The sequence below is a fragment of the Rana temporaria genome, chromosome 4 (genome assembly GCF_905171775.1).
Source record: "Rana temporaria chromosome 4, aRanTem1.1, whole genome shotgun sequence".
NCBI classification, from domain to species: Eukaryota; Metazoa; Chordata; class Amphibia; order Anura; family Ranidae; genus Rana; species Rana temporaria.
Window position 1 is genome coordinate 280,179,914 of NC_053492.1, and position 22,267 is coordinate 280,202,180.

The 22,267-nt window shown below is 40.9% G+C and overlaps 2 protein-coding genes across 2 annotated transcripts in view; both read right to left on the bottom strand.

Annotated features, from left to right (window-relative positions):
- LOC120935716 overlaps positions 1-19,721 on the bottom strand; it is a 112,161-nt gene extending 92,440 nt beyond the window's left edge. Inside the window, exons 1-5 of the mRNA XM_040347775.1 lie at positions 19,658-19,721; positions 18,061-18,096; positions 14,734-14,784; positions 12,300-12,320; positions 11,759-11,803 (exon numbers count right to left, since the gene is read on the bottom strand). Coding sequence (XP_040203709.1) covers positions 11,759-11,803; positions 12,300-12,320; positions 14,734-14,784; positions 18,061-18,096; positions 19,658-19,721 — 217 coding nt within the window. The remainder of the gene's footprint in view (positions 1-11,758; positions 11,804-12,299; positions 12,321-14,733; positions 14,785-18,060; positions 18,097-19,657) is intronic.
- Positions 19,722-20,163: 442 nt separating this feature from the next.
- LOC120935718 (neurofilament heavy polypeptide-like) overlaps positions 20,164-22,267 on the bottom strand; it is a 59,184-nt gene continuing 57,080 nt past the window's right edge. The window contains exon 55 of the mRNA XM_040347776.1: positions 20,164-20,246. Within this exon, the coding sequence (XP_040203710.1) occupies positions 20,164-20,246 (83 nt within the window). The remainder of the gene's footprint in view (positions 20,247-22,267) is intronic.

The following is a 22,267-nucleotide window of genomic DNA, read 5'->3' on the forward strand; positions in this document are numbered from 1 at the left end:
AATTGAGAGAGGGGGTGGGGGGGAGCATAGAGGGAGATGTGAGAGGTAGATGAAAGGTGAGAGAGAGATAGAGGGGGGTGAGGGGTGAGAGAGATAGAGGGGGTGATAGAGAGAGAGGAAATGAGAGAGAGGGGGATGGGGATGAGGGGGTGAAAGAAAGAAAGAGGGAGAGAGGTGTAAAAGAGAGAGGAAGGATGAGAGAGAGGGAGAGAGAGAGAGAGAGAAGGGAGTGATAGAGTGAGAGAGGGGGTAAAAGAGAGAAGAAGGGTGAAAGAGAGGGGTTGGGGGATGAGAGAGAGAGAGGGTGGAGGATGAGGGAGTGGGTGAAAGAGGGAGCAGGTGAGAGAGAGTTAGAGAGGTTGAGAGAAAGTGGGTGAGAGTGAGAGAGATGAGATGAGAGAGAGGGGGGTGAGAGAGGGAGTGGGTGAGAGAGAGAGCGAGGGTGACAGAGAGAGGGGTGAGGGAGAGAGGGGGCAGGTAAGAGAGAGGGGTGAAAGAGAGAGAGAAAGGGTGAGAGAGAGAGAGAGGGGGTGAGAGAGAGAGAGGGGGTGAGAAAGAGGGAGTGGGTGAGAGAGGGGGTGAGTGTGAGAAAGAAGGTGTGAGAGATGGGATGAGAGGGGGTGAGAGAGGGAGAGGGGTGAAAGATATGGGGGTGAGAGAGGAAGTGGGTGAGAGAGAGAAGGGGTGAGAAAGAAGGAACAAGAGAGAGAAGGGGTGAGAAAGAGAGGGAGCCAGTGAGAGAGAGGGGGTGAGAGTGATAGAGAAGGGGTGCAAGAGAGAGCCAGTGAGAGAGAGGGGGTGCGAGTGAGAGAGAAGGGGTGCAAGAGAGAGGCAGTGAGAAAGAGGGGGTGAGAGAGAATGTGAGGGGGTGAGAGACACCCACAGAATGTGCAGTTTTTCAGGTCTCATAACAGACAGAGGGGAGACATTTGACAGGTAAGGATACATGCAGGAGGCATCTATATCCTTATAGATCAGCACTATGGCAGTAGTTTAGAAAGGATGAGAGTGGGTTTACATCCACTTTAAGCTGGATTCACACCTATGCATGTTTAATGCTTTTTGCATTTTGCAGATTTGCACTACAGACCTTTTAACATGGTTTCCTATGGAACATGTTCTGTAGTGCAAATCTGTAAAATGCAAAAAAGCACTAAAAATGCATAGCTGTGAATCCAGCCTAAGACATTTTCAAAGCAAGTGAACACAGCAGCTGCTACAAAAAAGAGTATATTTTTAACTGAATGTGAAAATACTTTTCTTGGATTAAAAGGTTTAAAATGTCCCTTTTTTTAGAAGATGCATATTCCAAGGTTTAAGTTTTTCCAAGAATGGAGGAAAATCTGCCAATCCTTTAAAATGCAACCTTTTTCGTTACCTGTGATTTAGAAATTTTACCACAGGACTGGGCTACAGTAAACATTACTTTGTTTACATTCAATCTGTTTGCAGTCTGCATTAAGCCATCCATGCATGGACAGAAATCCGGCCAGTTTAGCAGGGACCGAATCTCGATCCATTTATGGCCACCCTGGTTGTGTAGAAGTCGATCCATCAATCCAGTTTTGTACAATTAGCCTGTAAGGTTTTCCCAAATGATAAGTGCCACCAGCTGAAGCTGGCAACACTAATCATTGTGGTATGCCTGCAGGGATGGCTCCCCACTGGCAGAACAAAATGATGCCGTGGGAGCAATTTTCTTTCTTTCCATCAATGGTAAAAAATAAATAAAAAAATCCATAATCTGTGGCCCGCTTTAGAGAGCTGCTTGTCTTCCGAAGAAAAAACAAGAATATATCTACTTATCTGAATTTAGTCTTCATTACCATGAGCCATAAATTGCTTTTAAATAGCCCATCATCATTTAATAAGTAAGGACATACACTCATAGATGAAGGCTGCATACATTTAGCTTAGCCCACCTAACTCACTGCCCCATGTGATTACAGCCAACCAGTTGCAGAAAAGTGTTATGTGTGTTATACATTTTTGATGCTTTACTTGCTGCCCAATGATTCTCTACATTATATTGTTGATTTACTCCAACTTTTAGTTTGTGTGTCTCTCTCTAATAATTACATGAGTGCAATTTTGTTTTGTGTGTCCTGGCACTAAAGGTGAAAATTCACTTTGCAAAAAATATCCAATCATGTACAAGAAAATTAAAAAGAAAACCAGAAATGTATTGAACATACTGGCCCGGATTCAGAAAGAAGTTATGCTGGCGTATCTATTGATACGCCGCGTAACTTCTAGGATGCGCCAGCGTATCTTTTTTCAGTATTCAGAAAACAAGATATGCCGGAATTTTGCTAAGATCCGACTGGCGTAAGCCTCTTACGCCGTCGTATCTTAGTTGCATATTTACGCTGGCCGCTAGGTGGCGCTTCCGTAGATTTATGTGAGGAATATGCAAATTAGGTAGATACGCTGATTCACAAACGTACGTACGCCCGGCGCATTTTTTTACGTCGTTTACGTAAGGCTTTTTTTTCCGGCGTAAAGTTACCCCTCATAAAAACATCATTTAAAATGATCGTGTGTAGGCTACACATCATTTTTCGGCTTCTGAAAAAAAAAAATGTTTTTCGGGTTGTAAAAAATGATTGTGTGTGGGCTAAAACGACGTTTTAAACCTGCGCATGCTCAGAAGCAAGTTATGAGACGGGAGCGCTCATTCTGGTAAAACTACCGTTCATAATGGAGTAAGCACATTCATCACGGTGTAACAGACAGAAAAGCGTGAATCGTCTTTTACTAACACTGAATCAGCTAAAGCAGCCCAAAGGCGAATAGAACTTCCCCTTTAGAGCGCCGTTGTACGTGTTGTACGTGTTGTACATCACCGCGCTTTGTTCATAATTTTTTTAAACGATGGTGTGTGGGCAACGTCGTTTTTAATGATGAAGTTGGAAAAACTTTCTTTTTTGGACATGCTGAAAAACGACGTTTCATGCTGAAAAATGATCGTGTGTACGCGGCATAAGAGTTTATACACACCCCTTGATGCTACGCGTTCTTATGTTATGAGTGTATTTGCATAAGTATAATCTTTTTTACCTTGTGTTATATGTACTGAGATCATATGCTGATACTATACTGTTTCATGAAATTGTGTATACAATTTTCTTTCTATGTGTTTTTTATAAATAAATATTTATAGATTTTGTACATTAATTACTTGTACCGCCAAAAGTCCACTTTATTAGTCCAGATTAATTTCCATTGTCACATTATCGGGACATTGGTACATTAAAATAGGTGCATTCACAGTGATTAGTCGCCCTGTGTTTTTATGCAAATTTTGGCAAGACCTATTTAAAAAGGTCTTTATCTCAACTATTGAATCAGCACACAACAGTAATACAAACAAGATAAAGGGAACAATAGAGTTAAGCTGGCTATAGACAGTTCCAATCTTGGCTGGTTCAGAACCATGTATAGGCAGACAGATTGTACCCAGGTTGATCGATCGATCAATCTGGCTACAACAAGCATGTCAGATTTTTACTGTGTGTTCTCCTGGCAGGGACCAGTTACATCATAGGACTTAAAAAGGACAGATGTCTATCAAGTTGAAACTCTTACTACTTTTGCATCAAAACACACTGTGCAACTGTTGTTTATCTTGATAATTATTATAATGAGTTTGTATGACAATTAAGAGATTTATCACCTTTCCCCTGTACTGCAGTTGTAAATGATTTTGTTAAAAAAAAAAATTCCCACTAAATTATGTTGAGTAATATTAAAAGCTCTAAAGCTAAATCCTAATTTTTGGTGTAAGCATGAAAAGAGTTCAGAAACAATTTCTTTACAGTAAGTATTTTAGATTAATTTCCTTTATTTAAACCTCAGCAGGCAAACTTGGTTCATGATGGTACACACTATTTATGCTGTATTTACTATATTTTATCTGTACATAATCTGTCAGCAAAGAAAAAAAAACTATGCATAAAGCTTTCAAGTTTGACCTAATACTTTTTAATTAAGTTACAATTCATGCAGCACAGATGATGACTTTGAAATAGGAAAATGTATTCATTTAATGAACTAATTCATTTACTGTGCATACACAGATGAGGAAACAGAGTGCTCAAGGCTACAAACACGACTAGCCCATTAATATTTGTTTCTTTTTCTACTTCTGGTACAAGGGAAGTAGGATTTAACCTTACCATGGCTGAATGAGCTGAGCATGCCCACTGCATATATTGTGCTGATTAAGTATATCCACAACCAAAACATTTTTGGAAAGAGTAAATAAGGGCTAAAACACCTATCAGTTATTTCTTGCTGTTTGTGTCCCTGTTTGAGGACTTCATCTTCTATATTTGGGCATAGAAAGGGACGGCAGCTCCAAAATGTTCCATTTAGCATCAAAACAGGAAATGGGAGATATCTTCTAGTCTTATTCATTATCTTAAGTATCGACAAATATATCACTGAATCAAAGAACTCAGAGCGAAGTGTAAATATTGCTCTTCTTCATAAAGGGGAATACAGGTGTGAGAGATAAATTAATAAAAAAAACAGGATTTTTCTTACACTTAATACAGTCTCATCTTATTAGCTAACTTAAGTGAAGTTTTGTTAATGAATAAAGTTTTGAATAAACTTTAAAGTGATCCTCTTCACACAGCATTCGAGCAGCAGCAGGTGTCAATAAAATGTAGAAAAGAGGAAGTGGGGGGGCCTAAGTCCTGCTGTGTAAGTCTTTAGAGCACAGCTCCATAGACACACAGGTTAGGAGCGAGCATGCACCTTGGGCCAGATTCACGTAGCCCGGGGGCAACTTAACTTTTCCGATTTAAGTTACACCGCCGCAATTTTTCCAAGTTAGTGCCCGATCCACAAAGCACTTACCTGGAAATTTGCGGCGGTGTATCCTAAATCCGGCCGGCGCAAGGCGGGCCAATTCAAATGGGGCGAGTCCCATTTAAATTAGGCGCGCTCCCGCGCCGGACGTGCTGCGCATGCTCCCGATGCAAATTTCCCGACGTGCTTTACGATGCGACGAGGTTTTGTGAATCGCGACGGGTAAAAAAAAGTTGCGTCGGGAAAAAAAGAGTTGCGCCGGGATTTTTTTTTTTTTTTTTTAAATTGACAGCAACGCAGGAAAGACGGGTGCACTTTTACATGGTGTACTAACTTTACACTTTGTTAAAGGTACCCTATCTTTGCGACAGCAAACTAACACTTACGGCGACTTAACGAAGGGAAAAAGCTTTGTGGATCTCCGTAAGTGCTAATTTGCATACCCGACGCTGGTTTACGATGAGAACTCCCTCCAGCGGCGGCCGCGGTACTGCATCCTAAGATCCGACAGTGTAAGTCCATTACACCTGTCGGATCTTAGGGCTAGCTATGCAGAACTGATTCTATGAATCAGCCGCATAGTTAGAAACAGAGATACGACGGCGTATCAGTAGATATGCCGTCGTATCTCTTTTGTGAATCTGGCCCAGAGTGTCCCTGTAGCAGACGGCTTGCTATGGGGACACATAAAGAAGAGGAGGAGCCAAGAAAGCCACCGGGGACCCAAGAAAAGGAGGTTTGGGGCGTTCTGTGCAATACCACTGCGCACAGAGCAGGTGAGTATAAAATGTTTATTATTTTAATAAAAAATAAAACTGACTTTAGTAACACTTTTATTTTCCAAAGCGAACATTCTCTACTCATTTATTAAATCAATACGCATTGAGTTAAATCTTTACAGGGGTTTCCAATTACTACTTATACCACACTTCTTCTATCCCCAAGAGCAATAACAATGATTCATCAGCTAATACACAATTAAGCTCAAAAGTTTGCATACCCTGACAGAAATTGTGAAATTTTGGCATTAATATTGAAAATATGACTGATCATGCCAAAAAACTGTCTTTTATTTAAGGATAGTGATCACATGAAGCCATTTATTATCACATTGTTTTTTGGATCCTTTTTTAATCATAATGATAACAGAAATCACCCAAATGGCCCTGATAAAATGTTTACATACCATGGAATGTTTGGACTTGGTACAGACACATAAAGTGGCACACACAGGTTAAAATGGCAATTAAAATTAAATTTCTCACATTTGTGGCTTTTTAAATCACAATTAGTGTCTGTGTATAAATAGTCAATGAGTTTGTTAGCACTCACGTGGATACCCTAAGCAGGCTAGACACTGAACCATGAGAAGGTAGAAAAGAACAGCCAAAAGACCTGCGTAACAAAGTATTGTAACTTTATATAGATGGAAAAGGATATAAAAAGACACCCAAAGCCTTGAATATGCCAGTCAGTGCCCAGGCCAATTTTCAGCTTTCAGCGCTGTCGCACTTTGAATGACAATTGCACGGCCATGCAATGCTGTACCTAAACAACATTTTTATCATTTTATTTTAGACCAGGAGTCCTCAAACTACGGCCCGCCAAGGACATTTATCCGGCCCACCGGGTGTTTTTGCCGCCACTGCCTGTCCGTTACTTTTTTTTCCAACATAAGAGACGGACGGTTCAGCAGCCGGCCTATCATTGGTGGAAGAGGGAGAGGGGGCAGTGGCCGCCGATTGGCTGGATCATGGGAATTGTAGTCCGTCCGCATTCAAGCTCCTGGCAGTGGGAGGAACCGAACAGCGCAGCCGGACTACAACTCCCACCTCCCAGGACTCAGAGGCAGCCAGGGCATGTGGGAGGGGCTGGCTGGACGTGACTTGCGTAGTGACATGTGGGCAGTGAACATCGGGAACTGGGTTATGGGAGAGAGAGAGAAGGAGACATGACAGAGCATCACAGCACAGTCGTTTTGAGCAACAAGAACAGAGGCAGCTTGGAGGAAGTTGGCACCCCCCCCCCCAGAAGAGGTCGTTCAATCAAGGCTGAGGTGAGACAGATCCTGACACACCAGATGACCCCCACATCCCATGGGCACTAATTGGACTGCGGTGGCAGACACTGATTGGGCTGTGGTGGCAAGCACTAGTTGGGCTGCGGTGGTGTGCACTAATTGTGCTGTGGTGGCTTGTACTTATTGGGCTGCGGTGGCTAGCACTAATTAGGCTGCGCTTGCGGGCACTGATTAGGCCTGCGCTTGCGGCCACTGATTGGGCTGCACTTGCGATCTTCAACCAGATCTAGACTAACTGATGCACACTTGCATCACTTGTTACGACTAGCAGTGACTAATATGGAACTGGACATTGACCATCTCATTAGCCAAAAGCAGGCCCATAGTTCCCATTAAAATACTTTTAAGTTTGTTGATTTAACTTTACTTGTTCTTAATTTTATATATTGTATGTGATCCCGTTTTGTTTTTTCACTTCAAAATAAAATATTTGCAGTGTGCATAGGAATTTGTTCATAGTTTTATTTTTTTTAACTATATTCCGGCCCTCTAACAGTCTGAGGGACAGTGAACTGGCCCCCTGCTTACAAAGTTTGAGGATCCTGTTTTAGACAAACAGAGCTTTCTGTTGATGGTATTTATTCCCCATTGAGTTTTTTTTATGTTTTGCTAAACAAATGAAAAAAGACCAAAAATGTTGTTTCTGTTACAAAATGTTGTAAATAAGTAACCATCTTCACTAATGTGCACTGATGAGGCTGCACTGACAGGCACTAATAGGCTGCACTAATTGATGAGGAAGCACTAATATGCAGCTGATATGCAGCACTGATAGGCGACACTGACATTTAGCACTTATGGGCACTGATAGGTGGTGCTGATGGACACTGATAAGCAGCACTGATAGACACTGATAGCCGGCACTGATAGGGTGCACTGACTAGGAGGCACTGACAGGCATTAACGATGGGCACTGAAAGGCATTACTGATGGGCATTAATTGGCATTAATTGGCACCATTGGTGGGCACTGATTGGAATCACTGGTGGGCACAGGTGGGCATCACTGGTGGACACTGGCAGGCATCGCTGATGGGACTGCATTCTTTACCGCAATCGGAGATGCAGTGTGTCTGTGCGACACACCGCACCACCGATCGATGACTGCACGCTCCAGGGGCGCACAGAAGTGGCATGTTGTGAAGGACATCATATGGTGCACAGTTACAACAATGAAACCCCCGCACGACTGTCATCTTGCTATAGGCCAGGCGTTAAACAGGGGTATTAAATAACCTTTAGTATTTATGGAAGAAACAAAGAAGATTGTTAGTACTGTATCTATTTCTGGGACTTTAACAACACAGTAGGAATCCCACATGTGCATGTCTGCAGTCCTTTTGCTATGTGACTACTAGCCCAAAGGTTGGATTATTATTATTTTTACTATACAGAACTTGTATAACATCTACAGTTTAAGCAGCACTTTACAACATAAAGGCAGACAGTACAATTGCAATACAATTTAATACAGTCGGAATCAATAGGCCCTGCTCGTTAGAGCTAGCAATCTTAGAGGGGGATCAAGAGATACAAAAGGTCATAACTGTGGGGATGAGCTGATGGAGAAAGTAGGAGCAGGGTAAACGTTATTGTCTAAAAGGGATCATCTAAAAGTAGACAGAGATGGAGATAGTTGGAAAGATTGGGGTGGGGAGTTCCAGAGGATGGAAGAGGTTTGGGAATGGTCCTGGAGGCAAGCATGAGAGGAGGTGACAAGGGAGCTTTATTTCTCCCAAGACATCCTGCTGGATGTCTTGGGAGAAATAAAGAGAACGATTAGGTTTTGTATTTTGAGACTAGGATAGTGATTTAGGTAGGGACAGAGCTGTGGATGGCTTTGTTTTTGTTAGTATTTTGAATTAAATTTGTTGGGCAAGCAGAAGCCAGTGGAGAGATCATCGGAGTGGGGTAGCAGATACTGAGCGGCTGGTAAGGTGGATAAGTCTGACAGCAGCATTCATGTTAAATTGAAGGGGGTAGCCTATGTAAAGTTAAGCCAATGAGGAGAGAGTTGCAGTAGTCGAGGTGAGAAATGACCAAGGAGTGGACTCAGAGATTGGTGGTGTCATTGGTTAGGAAGGGACATATTTTAGAGATGTTGTGGAGGCTGTGGAGATTGGGGATGAAAGGATAGTTCAGAGTTCACGATTTTGGCCAAGTACCTTGGCATGTAAAAATGGGTTGATAGTTGAGCTGTCAACGAAATCAGGGGAAGGGGCCTCCTGGGGGAGGAAATATTATGAGCTTGGTCTTGGGTAGATTTAGTTTGAGGAAGTGATGTGACATCCAGTCTGATGTGCCCGTTAGTAAATGAGTGATGCTTGTGAAGACTGATGGAGTGAGCTGAAGGGTAGAGCGATACATTTGGTGGGCCAACCCACTTCTTCCCCTATCCTACTTGTAGGGTGTGGGATTTCTTTGCCTTTTTTCCCCTGCCACCATATTTGGTAATTCCCATTCTCTAATAGTTTCGGATTTTGTGGTCTATTAATTGCTTTTCATATTTTTATATTTGTTTTTTCTTGATGTCACCTTCTCCTTTCCAGTAGGATATGCTAAAATATGACTCCCTGAGGACATTGGACCTTATGTAGCTGCCCACACTGTGTGTGCACCTGTTCCCGTTTGTATAACAGCTGACGCGAGGAGTGGACGAGTGCAGCAGCAAAGGTCCGGGAGATTGGAATTACATGCTGTATAACCCTGGAGGTGTGAGTCTATCTGGTGAGTGGGGACCCTTGTGGGAGAGCACTGGAATCACCTTGGAAGCATGTATCACAATATAGGTCCACTCTTCACTACGGATCCTTAAACTTTATAAGTCACAGGAATTGCAAGATTTAAATGTGTATGGGAATTAAATCACGTTTTGTGAAGGACTTTCACTTAACAAAAAAATAAATAAAAAAAATAAATATTTTTTTTTTATTTATTTTTTTCATGATTATTATTTCTATTTTAAATTGTATGTGTACACCTATGCATATATATATATATATATATATATATATATATATATATATATATATATACACACACATAATTTGTTTAGGTGTTTTTTCTCCAATCTTCAGTTTGGGATTGGGATTCAACCAACTTTAGGTACCTGGATTCTTTATTGGTACCATTCTTGCTGGTATTAGGGCATTAAATGACATATTTTTTTAGATCTATAAACTATTTATTAGATTTACACAGGGTATTGCACGGTGTGCACAGATCACACACTTGCTATCATATTGGTTGGTAACAGCTGATAATATATATGGCACAGGCACATGATTATTGCTCATATTGCTTAACCTGCCTGGCGGTATCCCCGAGCGTGACTCGGGGTGGGTTTTTTATGTTGCGATCGGTATCCCCGAGTCACGCTCGGGGTAAGCTATGCAGAGCCTGCAGAGTGCGCTGGCTTACCTTGTCCTGGATCCAGCCATGTCACCGCGGGACCTCGCGGGACCTCGCTCGATTCACACAGCGTCCTCCTGTGCCGCCGATCTCCGTTCCCTGCGACGTTACGACGCACGGGAGCGGAGAACGGCGCCAAATTCAAAAACGTAAACAAACACAATACATACAGTATACTGTAATCTTATAGATTACAGTACTGTATGTAAAAAAAACACACCCCCTTGTCCCTAGTGGTCTGCCCAGTGCCCTACATGTCATTTTATATAATAAAAATCTTTCTTTCTCCCTGCAAACTGTAGATTGTCCATAGCAACCAAAAGTGTCCCTTTATGTCAAAAATGGTTTTAGATCAGCTAAAAAACAGCGATAATAAATTATAATCACTTGCAGAATTGTTTGATAGCGATTTGTGGGGAAATTCGTCATAAAAAAAAAAATAATGACAGCGACAATTTTGCAACTGAGAACATTTCAGTGATTTTGATTTGATTACATTATTGAATAATTTTTATTAGAATTATATTATTATTTGTTATAATTATTTATAATTATTTATTATATTATAATTTATAATTTTGTTTTTTTTAAAATGTCATACCCGGGATGCCTATTAGAATCTTGTTTGGTCAGATTTAAGTGAGTTATTCCTAAGAATTACAGGCCTACAGTACAAATCACCAAATTTCCTTGCAAATAATTGTACCGCTTTTGGTACGTAATTCCAGACAGAATCATACCGCCAGGGAGGTTAAGGAAGTGCTTATCACGTGCACCTTTTAATACACTGTTGAGCACAAATTTATTTATTGACACTTATTGGTAATTGCAGATATTATCACCTTTATCATCTTGAGGGTCCTATTTCCCCTCCGTATCACTTCCTAGGTGAAAGGGTAGGCAGCGCCACCACCCTCATACTGCAATCTTTTCGAATTCATTATAGCCGCAAGGCCATTGGCTTGTCAGGTATAACCACTTCCAGCATGTTTCAGTATTGTAGAAAAGCAGTACTAAGGAGTTAGGAGTAGGGATGAGCTCAGGCGTGTTCAAGTCCTAGTCCGATCCCACCTGTACAATCCCTTCAGGAAGCTGTCACTGTACTAAGCATGTCTGAGCTCACCCTTACTCAGAAGGAGATCACGAACACAGAGTGCGGGAAGGGCGTCCCTTAATGAACTTCAAAAAATAGATTTTTAAGGTAAGTACAAAAAAGGCATTATCCTCATACAACACAAGCAAAATACTGATGCATGCAGGGAGGGGCCTGGCCAATGGCATTTTTGTTTGCCAGTGTCCAATTCTCCTGTAGGTAGCTGCATATAACCCAATAGTATCAGAATAGCAGAATCATGTGCTCCTTTAAAGAATGGTAAAGTAAAAAGTTTTGCCTTTAGTTATATTTTCATAATGTTGACCTAAATGGTTGAAAAAATTATTTAAAACGTACCTTGCTTTTCAGTGATTAATTTGGCAGGTACCAGAATGTCTTCCTCTAGAGAAGTAAAAACAAAAAATCTTTAAGTCACTGCATTGAAAACATTTAATATTTGCATGCTACTTTCTGCATACATTGAGCTGCAAATGCACAGGAGCAAAGCCTATAACAAATGTGAGAAGAAGACTAAAATAGCATATTGTTACATGATGTGCTAACCCTTCACCACAGATGTCATAGCCCCTTCCAGCTATGATAACAGATCAAGTGCAAAGCTTGTCACATAAAGTTGAAGAAACATGGGACAATGTAAGCACATCAACTTGTTATATTCGCTTGATATATTCTGAGGCATTAACTTGCTGTTTATTACGTGGTTCTCTATGTAAGCCAAGACCTTAAGCGGGTAACTGAATTAGGTCAGAGACATCATATACAATTCAGTGCCTTATCTTAACACATGCTTTCTGCTTCAATTGCCTAGCCAGTTAAATAAACAAAAGCACATTTCACATAATTTACTACTGCTGCAGACAGTCACGACTTAACGTACTCTTTCTTGCTTTAGTTTTGACTTAAAAAAAAAAGAGAAATTAATGAATTAAAAGATAACAATGAGGTCAATAAAAAGTATATCATATAATAAATTCAAACTACCTACTTGAAATATATATTCCATACTAATAATGTACTAAAACTAAAAAGTTGTTGACTGGTATAACTGACTTCAGTATCAGTATGTCTTGTGAAAAACGACAAAAAAAAATTGAAGCATGCTTAAATTTTTTGTGTCGTTTTCAAAACGTCGTTTTTTGTGTCACAAAAAATCACAGTGTGTAGCTAAAACGATGTTTAAAACTATGTTTTTAAACCCGCGCATGCTCAGAAACAAGTTATTAAGCGAGCTTCAATGGAAAAGAGTGCTGAAAACGATGGTGTGTAAGCAACGTCGTTTTTGAAAATGAAGTTTCAAAAACGTCGTTTTTTTTACGTCACAAAAAATGGCGTTTTTTCTTATCACATAAAGTGATGGTGTGTACGTGGCATAAGAATTTAAGTGGTTAGTGGGGGCAAGGGTGTTCTGATATAATTGTAACTGCACCTATATTGCAGTTGCACCTTAAGTATTAAAATAATAAAGACTGCAAACTAAAACTACATTCTACTTGATGTTTTTATTTTAACCAGTTCTTGACCACCGCACAAGTTTTTACATCGACAGAATGGCACGGCTGCACAAATGGGCGTATATATGACCCCTTTAATTTGCCGCCGCATGGTCGTGCACGCCGCCGCCGACACGCCCGCGACCCTATTGCAAGCTCCATGCCCGTGCCCGCGGGACCCGCAGACTCGATATCTGTGATCGGGTCACAGAGCTGAAGAACGGGGAAATGTCAGTATAAACATAACATCTCCCAGTTCTTCCTAGGGGCATGTCACTGATTGTCTGTTCCCTGACATCGGGGACAGGGATCAGTGACATGTCATGTGACATGTGACAGTTAGAATCACTCCCTAGGTCACACTTAATATAACTTTTGCGCAAACCAATTTGTAAATGCTTATTGCGATTTTTTTACCAAAAATATGTAGAAGAATATATATCGGCCTAAACGGAGGAAACATTGTTTTCTTTATATATTTTCTGGGGATATTTATTATAGCAAAAATAAAAAAATATTGAATTTTTAATTGTCGCTCTATTTTTGTTTATAGCACAAAAAATAAAAACCGCAGAGGTGATCAACTACCACAAAAATAAATCTCTATTTGTAGGAAAAAAAGTATGTCAATTTTGTTTGGGAGCCACGTTGCATCACTGCGCAATTGTCAGTGGTCTTTGGCCAGCCAAATGGTCCAGGGCTTAAGTGGTTAATAGAGTGCAGGTGCATATTGAAAACATACAGTAGTCAAATATAGGAACTGTAGGAGTACATATGAGAACATGAGCAGTTGCACTTTTAAAACAAACGATTAATAATTATATGATCATGTAAAAATGTTTCCACCCACTTTCCCATTTTTTTATAAAATGATCCGTAAATTACCTTTCTTCAGTTCTGCTGGCTTCTTTTCAGGCTTTTCAACAGGTGCTTCTAAAAAATATGATGTTGATTTGTTTATGCACCAAATTCATAGCATGTTTCCAATATTAGCCCCGCAAACACTTATGAAAGAAAACTGTGCTGGTAAATGTAGACTTATCCATAGGAATGTTTTGTTTGGGAACATGAGAATGATTTAAATACAAGATGCACAATTTTATGGCATTTGCCACATAGCAAGACCCTGTTTAGAGTTAGAAAGAAATGAAACAGCACAGCAACCACTAGCAACACATTCCAAATACTTTAGGGCCCAGTGCTCAGACTGAAAGGTCTCTGAAAACTTCACATAGTAGACAAACCTCAATGGAAAACAGGACTTAAAGAGTAAATACTGATGGGTTATACTTCCTCTGTCATTCCCTCTTCTGCCCTCTTCCTTCTGTGACTGGCCGGAGCGGGAGCCATCAGTCATGGCACATATGAGTGAAGAAATGGCACAGAGGTCTGTTTCTTCACAGCGCATTCGCCGACAATGTCATCTGCGCACTGCAAGGTAAATATCTCCTAAACGGCGAACGTTTAGGAGATATTTCACGCACCTATAGGTAAGCCTTATTCTAGGCTTACCTATAGGTAAAAGTGAATGAAGGGGGTTTACAACCACTTTAAGTAGATATCAGCAAGCAGTTATTCTGTATTAAGCACAGGAAGGGCTGGTGCAGACCCTCCGGGTCTGCCCCATGACTCCACCCCCTTTGCCCTGTCCATGTGAATGAAGCCAATGCTATAATTGAAACATCGGCTCTGCTTCCTCTAGTGCTGACTCCATTCTTCACACTGATCCCCGGGGATGGCGGGTCAGAAACCTGCAATCTAAGAGTAGAATAGACCCTGGCAGCATTATATCACCCATCCTCATAAGGCAACAGAGCTTACCTTTCTTTGGTTCTGTTGGTTCTTTTTCTCGCTTTTCCACCGGGGTTTCTACTAGAAATAGTATCAGTACGTTAGTTACATTTATTCTACAATGTGTGTCATAAATTTATAGCATTTTTTTGTTTGTGTTTAAGTTTTTTTTTTTTTTTTTATCGGTTTTGGGCATCTGCCTTAGATTAAAATTAATAGCGTTGCTAATAGACAAACTAGAAATTACTACTGAAGTCTAGATCTCCAAATGCAGGTGTAGATATGTCAGATCTGCATATTGTCATCAGAACAGCATATATACTATATTTTGTGGAAGACTAACAACTCATGGGGCCGCCGGGCAATAGGTGATTATGGGGCCCAAGGCAATAGGAGATTATGGGGCCCCCGCGCAATAGATTATGGAGCCACACAGTACTGTATGCACACACACACATACAGTATACATACACAGACACACAATATACACACACAGTATACATACACACAGACACACAGTATACATACACACACACTGAGAAGGTACTGGAGAGGCGGGGCAGCTATAATCTTGGGATTTTTAGACCAAAAGGATGTCGATAAGTGACATTTCAGGGACAGATGTAAAAAAACACAGATTTTTACATACTGTCCCTGGTTTTACTGAGGCTGGCAACCCTGATGGGGCCCCCTAGTGGCAGGGGCCTTCGGGCAGTGCCCGAATGGTCAGTGCCCGAATGGTCAGTCTGCCCCTGGTTTAAAGATTACCTGGTGATTTAAACTACAGGATGGGCCATTTATATGGATACACCTTAATACAATGGGAATGGTTGGTGATATTAACTTCCTGTTTGTGGCACATTAGTATATGTGAGGGGGGAAACTTTTCAAGATGTGTGGTGACCATAGCGGTCATTTTGAAGTCGGCCATGTGACACATCAAACTTATTCGAAATTTCACAAGAAAAACAATAGTGCTTGCGTGCTTGGTTTTAACGTAACTTTATTCTTTCACAAGTTATTTACAAGTTTATGACCACTTATAAAATGTGTTCAATGTGCTCTCCAGTGACATGTGGCGAGTGCTACGCTGTGGGCTTGGTGGCAGAGCTTTTTTGCGAGGAAAAAGGTTGTGTTTCCTCGTCGTGTTTCTCATCGGGCTGGTTTACGGCAAAAAACACGTTCCTGTGTATGCTTAGAAACCCGCGCATGCTCAGAATAAAGTATGAAATGGGAGCGCACCTTCGGTAAAAGTAGCGTTCGTAATGGAGATAGCACATTCGTCACGCTGTAACAGACTGAAAAGAGCGAATCGTCTCTCACCAAACTTTTACTTAACACACAGTAACATGAGATTAGTAAAAGCAGCCCCAAGGGTGGCGCCAGTGGAATCAAACTTCCCCTTTATAGTGCCGTTGTACGTGTTGTCTTCTCACCGCGTTTGAGAACTTGATAGTGTGTACGCAAAGAAAGCTTGACAAGATTCTCGACAAGCCTGACAAGGAACTCGTCGAGGAAAACAATGTTTCTTTTACGACGAGTTTCTCGGTCGTGTGTACGTGGCCTTAAGGTTTGACCTCATATTAGATGGTTTTGGTAAACCTGAAGAGAAAAACCTGCAGGAAAACTGATAGTGTGTATGGTGCTTCAGGCCTCGTACACACGACCGAGAAACTCGACAGAATCCATCAAGAAACTTGGTGGGAGAGCTTTTTTGACGAGGAAAACGGTCGTGTGTACGTTTTTCATTGAGGAAACCGCCGAGGAACTCCACGAGGAAAAAAGAGAACAAGTTCTCTTTTTCCTCGATGGGAGTCTCAATTTCCTTGTCGTGTTCCTCGTCAGGCTGGTTTTCGTCGAGAAACGCGAGCGTGTGTATGCTAAGAAATGCTTAGAAACCCGCGCATGCTCAGAATAAAGTATGAGACGGGAGCGCACCTTCGGTAAAAGTAGCGTTTTTAATGGAGATAACACATTTTTCACGCTGTAACAGACTGAAAAGTGCAAATCAACTCTTACCAAACTTTTACTTAACACTCAGTAATGTGAGATTAGCAAAAGCAGCCCCAAGGGTTGTGCCAGTGGAATTGAACTTCCCCTGCCATTGTACGTCACCACGTTTGAGAACAAGGAGATTTTGTCTTGACAGTGTGTACGCAAAGAAAGCTTGTCTAGTTCCTCCACAAGCCTAACACGGAACTCGTCGAGGAAAACAATGTGTCTTTTCCGACGAGTTCCTCGGTCGTGTGTGTACGAGGCCTCAGTGGGAAAAAATCCAATGTAAACAGATAATAAACCAATCTGTGCCATGCTATACTAAGATAAATATAAAAATTATATGCAGCTACATAAAGTAAATAAATTAACATAACAGCCATGGGATACATACATAAAAATACACAATCACATTTCTTTAAAAAAATATAAAAAACAATATGGAAAGTGAGACCACAGCAACAGTGCTATGAACTTCTAAATGTCATTGTTCATAAAAAAATGATGTCTCAGTATAAAAAACTTAAACCCAGCTAACTGTAGGCACTAAGTTAAAACGTCATGAACTGTGAGCTGTGGTCTCATATTCTGTATTATTTTATATTTTATTTTAGAAATTTGATTGTATATCCATATTTTTGAGTCCCTTGGATATGTTTTTTCTATGCACTTTATTTGGGTAGAGTTTTTGTTTGATATTTGTATTGTTGTTTTTCTAACACAGAAAAACAAAGCCACTGTTAAAGATTTTTATTTTAAAATAAAACCACTACCCTGAATATGTATTTCCACTAGTCAAGCTTTTTTAGGCTTAAGTTGTTAATAGAATGTTTTTTTTTCAAAAATTCATAGACACTGATGTTGATTTATGAATGGAAAAGATAATTTCATTCACTTAGGTTCACTTTGCTTAGCGACTAATGTGAAGTTGTGTTGACTGCAGTCATCAAATTATGTACACATGATCCTGGTGGTTTAATTACCCTCACTCATGATTGGGTATTGAAAGTGAGAACATCGCCTTTACTTAGCTAAGTAAACAATCACTTTTCAAAGTGAGCATTTACCTTGCTAAGTAAAAAGTCTTCCTTTAGGAAATGAACGACATTGCTACGTTACAGTGACATTATTCACATGAAGAAGTTATTTAAGCTTCGTAAGCATACATTAGATGTTATCTCCAGTTCAAAAATCTCCATTTTGTGTTTAATTTAAAATACTATACAAATGTTTATTATAATATATATTTTCAGTAGCAAATGACACTATATAATTAAAATACTGCATCCGCTATGCTTTAACTTTATCTATCCAGGCTATTATTTTGCACAGCTTTATTTAATTGGACCTAAAAATATTTACCTTCTCTCTGTTCTTTTAGTTGTTTCTCATATGTTTCTAAAAGAAAAAAAATACATGTATTTACCATGCATCTAAAGCATGATTGTATTTTTAAACAAGCATTTATGGTGGCAGAGGAAGAAAAACATTTTATTTTTTATTTAGATCAATTTATATTTAGCATGATGTATTGAGAAAAACAGAGAAAAACAGAAACTACAAGAAAATAAAGTATAGAAAAATGTTAAACTATCAGGGCCGGACTGGGAATAAAAACCAGCCCGGGAAAAAATGTCATACCAGCCCCATAGAATTATTATATCAGCCCAACATCATTATTTTCTTATTCATAAAAGGGAAAACCATGCATTTTGAACAGTGTATTATATATAGATAAGACAGATATGAAAGCCCATAGAGATTCATATTTATATATACATATATAAGAGCAAATTCCAGTTAAAAATGCAGCGCACCTGTTCAGTACCCATCAAATGCAGCTCACCTGTGCAGTGCCCACCTAATGCAGCCCACCTGTACATTACCCATAAAATGCAGCCCACCTGTGCAGTGCCCACTGATCGCAGCCCACCTGTGCAATGCCCACCTAATGCAGCCCACCTCTGCAGTACCCATAAAATGCAGACCACCTGTGCAGTGCCCACTGAATGCAGCCCTCCTGTGCAGTGCTCACCTGTGCAGTGCCCACCGAATGCAGCCCCCCTGTGCAGTGCCCAGCAAATGCAGCCCCCCTGTGCAGTGCCCACCTAATGCAGCCTACCTGTACAGTGCCCATCTAATGCAGCCCCCCTGTTCAGTGCCCACCTAATGCAGCCCACCTGTTCAGTACCCAGGAAAAGCAGCCCACCTGTGCAGAGCATATCTAATGCAGCCCACCTGTTCAGTACCCAGGAAAAGTAGCCCACCTGTGCAATGTCCAGCAAATGCAGCCCACCGGTTCAGTGTCCACCAGTACCTGGATCACAATCTCCTCATGAAGCTTGGATTTCAATTTCCCGGCCGTTGTAATAAAGTCTTGCCTCTTGTGACACACGTGACACTGATTCATTGGACCCATTGGATCAGTGTTCTATCAATCACAGAAGCCGGTCTAGGAGGCAGGACTTTCTTACAGTGCCCCGGAGCAGCTCGCTGATGTGTATGTGTGTACCACACACGAGGAGGAGGAGGGAGGGGAGGACAGCATGGAAGTCTCGGCCCTGCTTGAGCTACAGCTCAAAGTGACCCCAGGGCAGGCAGCCTACTGGGAAATTTCCTGGTATCCTGGTAGGCCAGTCCGGCCCTGCAAACTATCAAAGTCCTAATGCTTGCAAGACAAATCAACTTTATTAGTAGGGGGAAGCACTGCTACATGTTATGCTGATAGACACTTTGCAATCTTCAATCACTTTCAAACAGCTTTCAATTGCAAAAATTTCTCAAGGTAACCTACCATGAACATTTTAGATAATTTTAAAATGTTAATAAATATTTAGTGGTAGGTTTCCTTAAACTTTTCGGTCTTGTGAAGAAAAACTAGTTGAAAGCTAATGAAATTGGCAGATTTTTGCCATCTGTATGTTTTTTAGTTCTTCTTTTACAGCAATCAAATACATACCATGTTTAAGCTTTGTTGGTTTTTCTTCAGTTTTTTTCACCAGTGTTTCTAATAAAACAGACATATTTTGTTATTTACTTTAAATCTAAAATAATTTAAGAAAAAGTTCAAATTCCTTGTGTCTTATGTATATTAAACCATGTTAACTTGCAAAAAAAGAACAATATGATATTTTATGTGTTTTAAGTTGATATACTTGCACATGTGCCTCTTTTACTACCTATATCAAAACACTAAACAAATACCACATTTTGGCTTTATCAAAAAATATAATCCACGCAGTTGAACATTATTTTCCTGGCCATACCTCACGTCAGCACACAATGGGTTAACGCCTCCTCTGGAGCCCCACATGACCACCTGTATCTAAAATAAAGGGGAGCCCCTCCCCCACTGACGTGTTCTTTTTTTGGCCTGCTCCAGGCCACCTGTGGATTGCAGTGGTAAGTACTTTGTTTGCTGCAAGGAAATCCAATCTACCGCACCGCCCCTCCATGTTCAGACTCTCATGGAGTTGGAAGACCCAGAATGTTGGATGGTAAAGCCTCCTGAAACTGGGTATCCCTTGTGCTGGGTTTCAGGCAAGTTGCTTAGATAGCACAAATATTTTACAGGTGTGGTATTAGTAAGCTCTGCAATGTCACCACTGGTGGTTTCCTGTCTTGTATAGGCAGTGCGCCGCTCTTCTGGCTTTGTCTTCAGTCTGAGAGCGGGGGTGGATGATGTCACAGAGGGCAGGGAAGTGGGCGGTGCAGAGTAGCGACCGCCAGTCACCAAGCAGCATCTTAAACAGTCTTATGCCCCGTACACACCATCACTTTATGTGATGAAAAAAAATGACTTTTTTAAAAAGGTCACTTTAATTGACCGTGTGTGGGGGAAAACGTCGTTTTATGTCTTCTAAAAAACGACCAAAAAAATTGAAGCATGCTTCAATTTTATGCGTCGTTTTTCAAAACGTCGTTTTTTACTTCACAGAAATTGACCGTGTGTAGCAAAAAACATCGTTTAAAAAGACGTTTTTACACCCGCGCATGCCCAGAAGCTACTTATGAAGTGAGCTTCAATGGAAAAACGTGGTGGAATGTAACCTCGCTTTGCTAGAACATTGTGAGAAAAACAATGGTGTGTAGGCAACTTCGTCTTTGAAAATTGAAGTTTCAAAAACGTCATTTTTTACTTCACAGAAAATGTGTTTTTTTTTCATCACATAAAGTGATGGTGTGTACGAGGCATTAGAACCTCCAGACAGTAGAGGTGTAAAGCTTTGACTTCATACTTGTATGTATCTATAACTGGTCATTTCCAATCTGTTATTTAACACCATGTTGTATGTCAGTTTGATACAATGTTTATCCAAATGGAATGCATATGTTCTGGACTCTGTAATGTCAAATATAGTTCACACAAAGTTTTTATTTTTGAGTTAAATAAAAAAAAACAGTCTTAGAGCCGGCAGAGGAATTGGTTTCTCTCATCTCTCTCTGCGGTCCTGAGGTTTTCTCTTGGTTGGTAAATATTTGTTGCTGTTTGCTTCCCTACTGTGCTGTGTGTTCCCGGGGGTTAGACAGTCTGACTGTTTTTTATCTCAGATCCTGTGTCTCCTGTCCGCCTCTGGAAGGTTGTCTGACCTCACCTGCTGCTGCTTAAAGCGGAGTTTCTCCCAAAAGTGGAACTTCCGCTTAAACCACTCCTCGCCCCCTTACATGCCACATTTGGCTTGTAATGGGGGGAGTGGGACTTCCTGTCCCATTTCCTCCCATTTCCTCCTTCCATCCAGGGACCGTTTAGGTGATACGTCATATTGCCTACGGTGGCCCCTCCCTGTAGGCGATCACCTGTGACAGGTCCCAGGCGATTGCCTGTCCACTCAGGTAGCACAGCGCCACTCGCGCATGCATAGTGAGTGCCCAGCCGTGAGGCCGAAAGCTGTCACGGCTGGGTGTCCACAGTTAGAATGGAGGCACCGGCAGAGAGGGGGGAGAGGAGCGGAGCTCCGGGCGACGCGTCGCTGGACAGTGGAGCAGGTAAGTGTACAGTATGTTTATTAAAAGCCAGCAGCTTTGCTTTTTGTAGCTGCTGACTTTTAATAAACATAAAAAAAGGCTGGAACTCTACTTTAACTAAGTAGATAAAAGCGGATGGGTCTTAAAGAGACAAGGTACCTGTTTTTTTCTTGGTGACAGAATTATAGATTTTTTCCATATTTTTTTGCACATATGGGCTCACCACACCTGTCAGTGGCACAGAAGATTAGCGAAAGTACGAGGGGTCGGCGTGGGACATATCTTCAAAAGAGGGATCAAGGAATGCTCATGGAATGCATTATGGTGTTTTGCATGATTTTAGGAGCAGAAGCCCTAAATGCAAGCACTCCATAAAAAAAGAGCAAAAAATGTATTTGATATTATATTGCGGATGCTAAGTGCATGTAACCACTCACACACGCAGCAAGGATACCAATGCCGAGGGACTGTTAATCTATGTTCCACATATGTATATTTACTGGTGTCTTCTCAATTTTTTTAGTGAAAAATACTGATAAGTTCCTGAAGAAGCATCATATCGCAAAACATGTCAAGCTTGTACCCCCAAAAATGGTATTCTGCC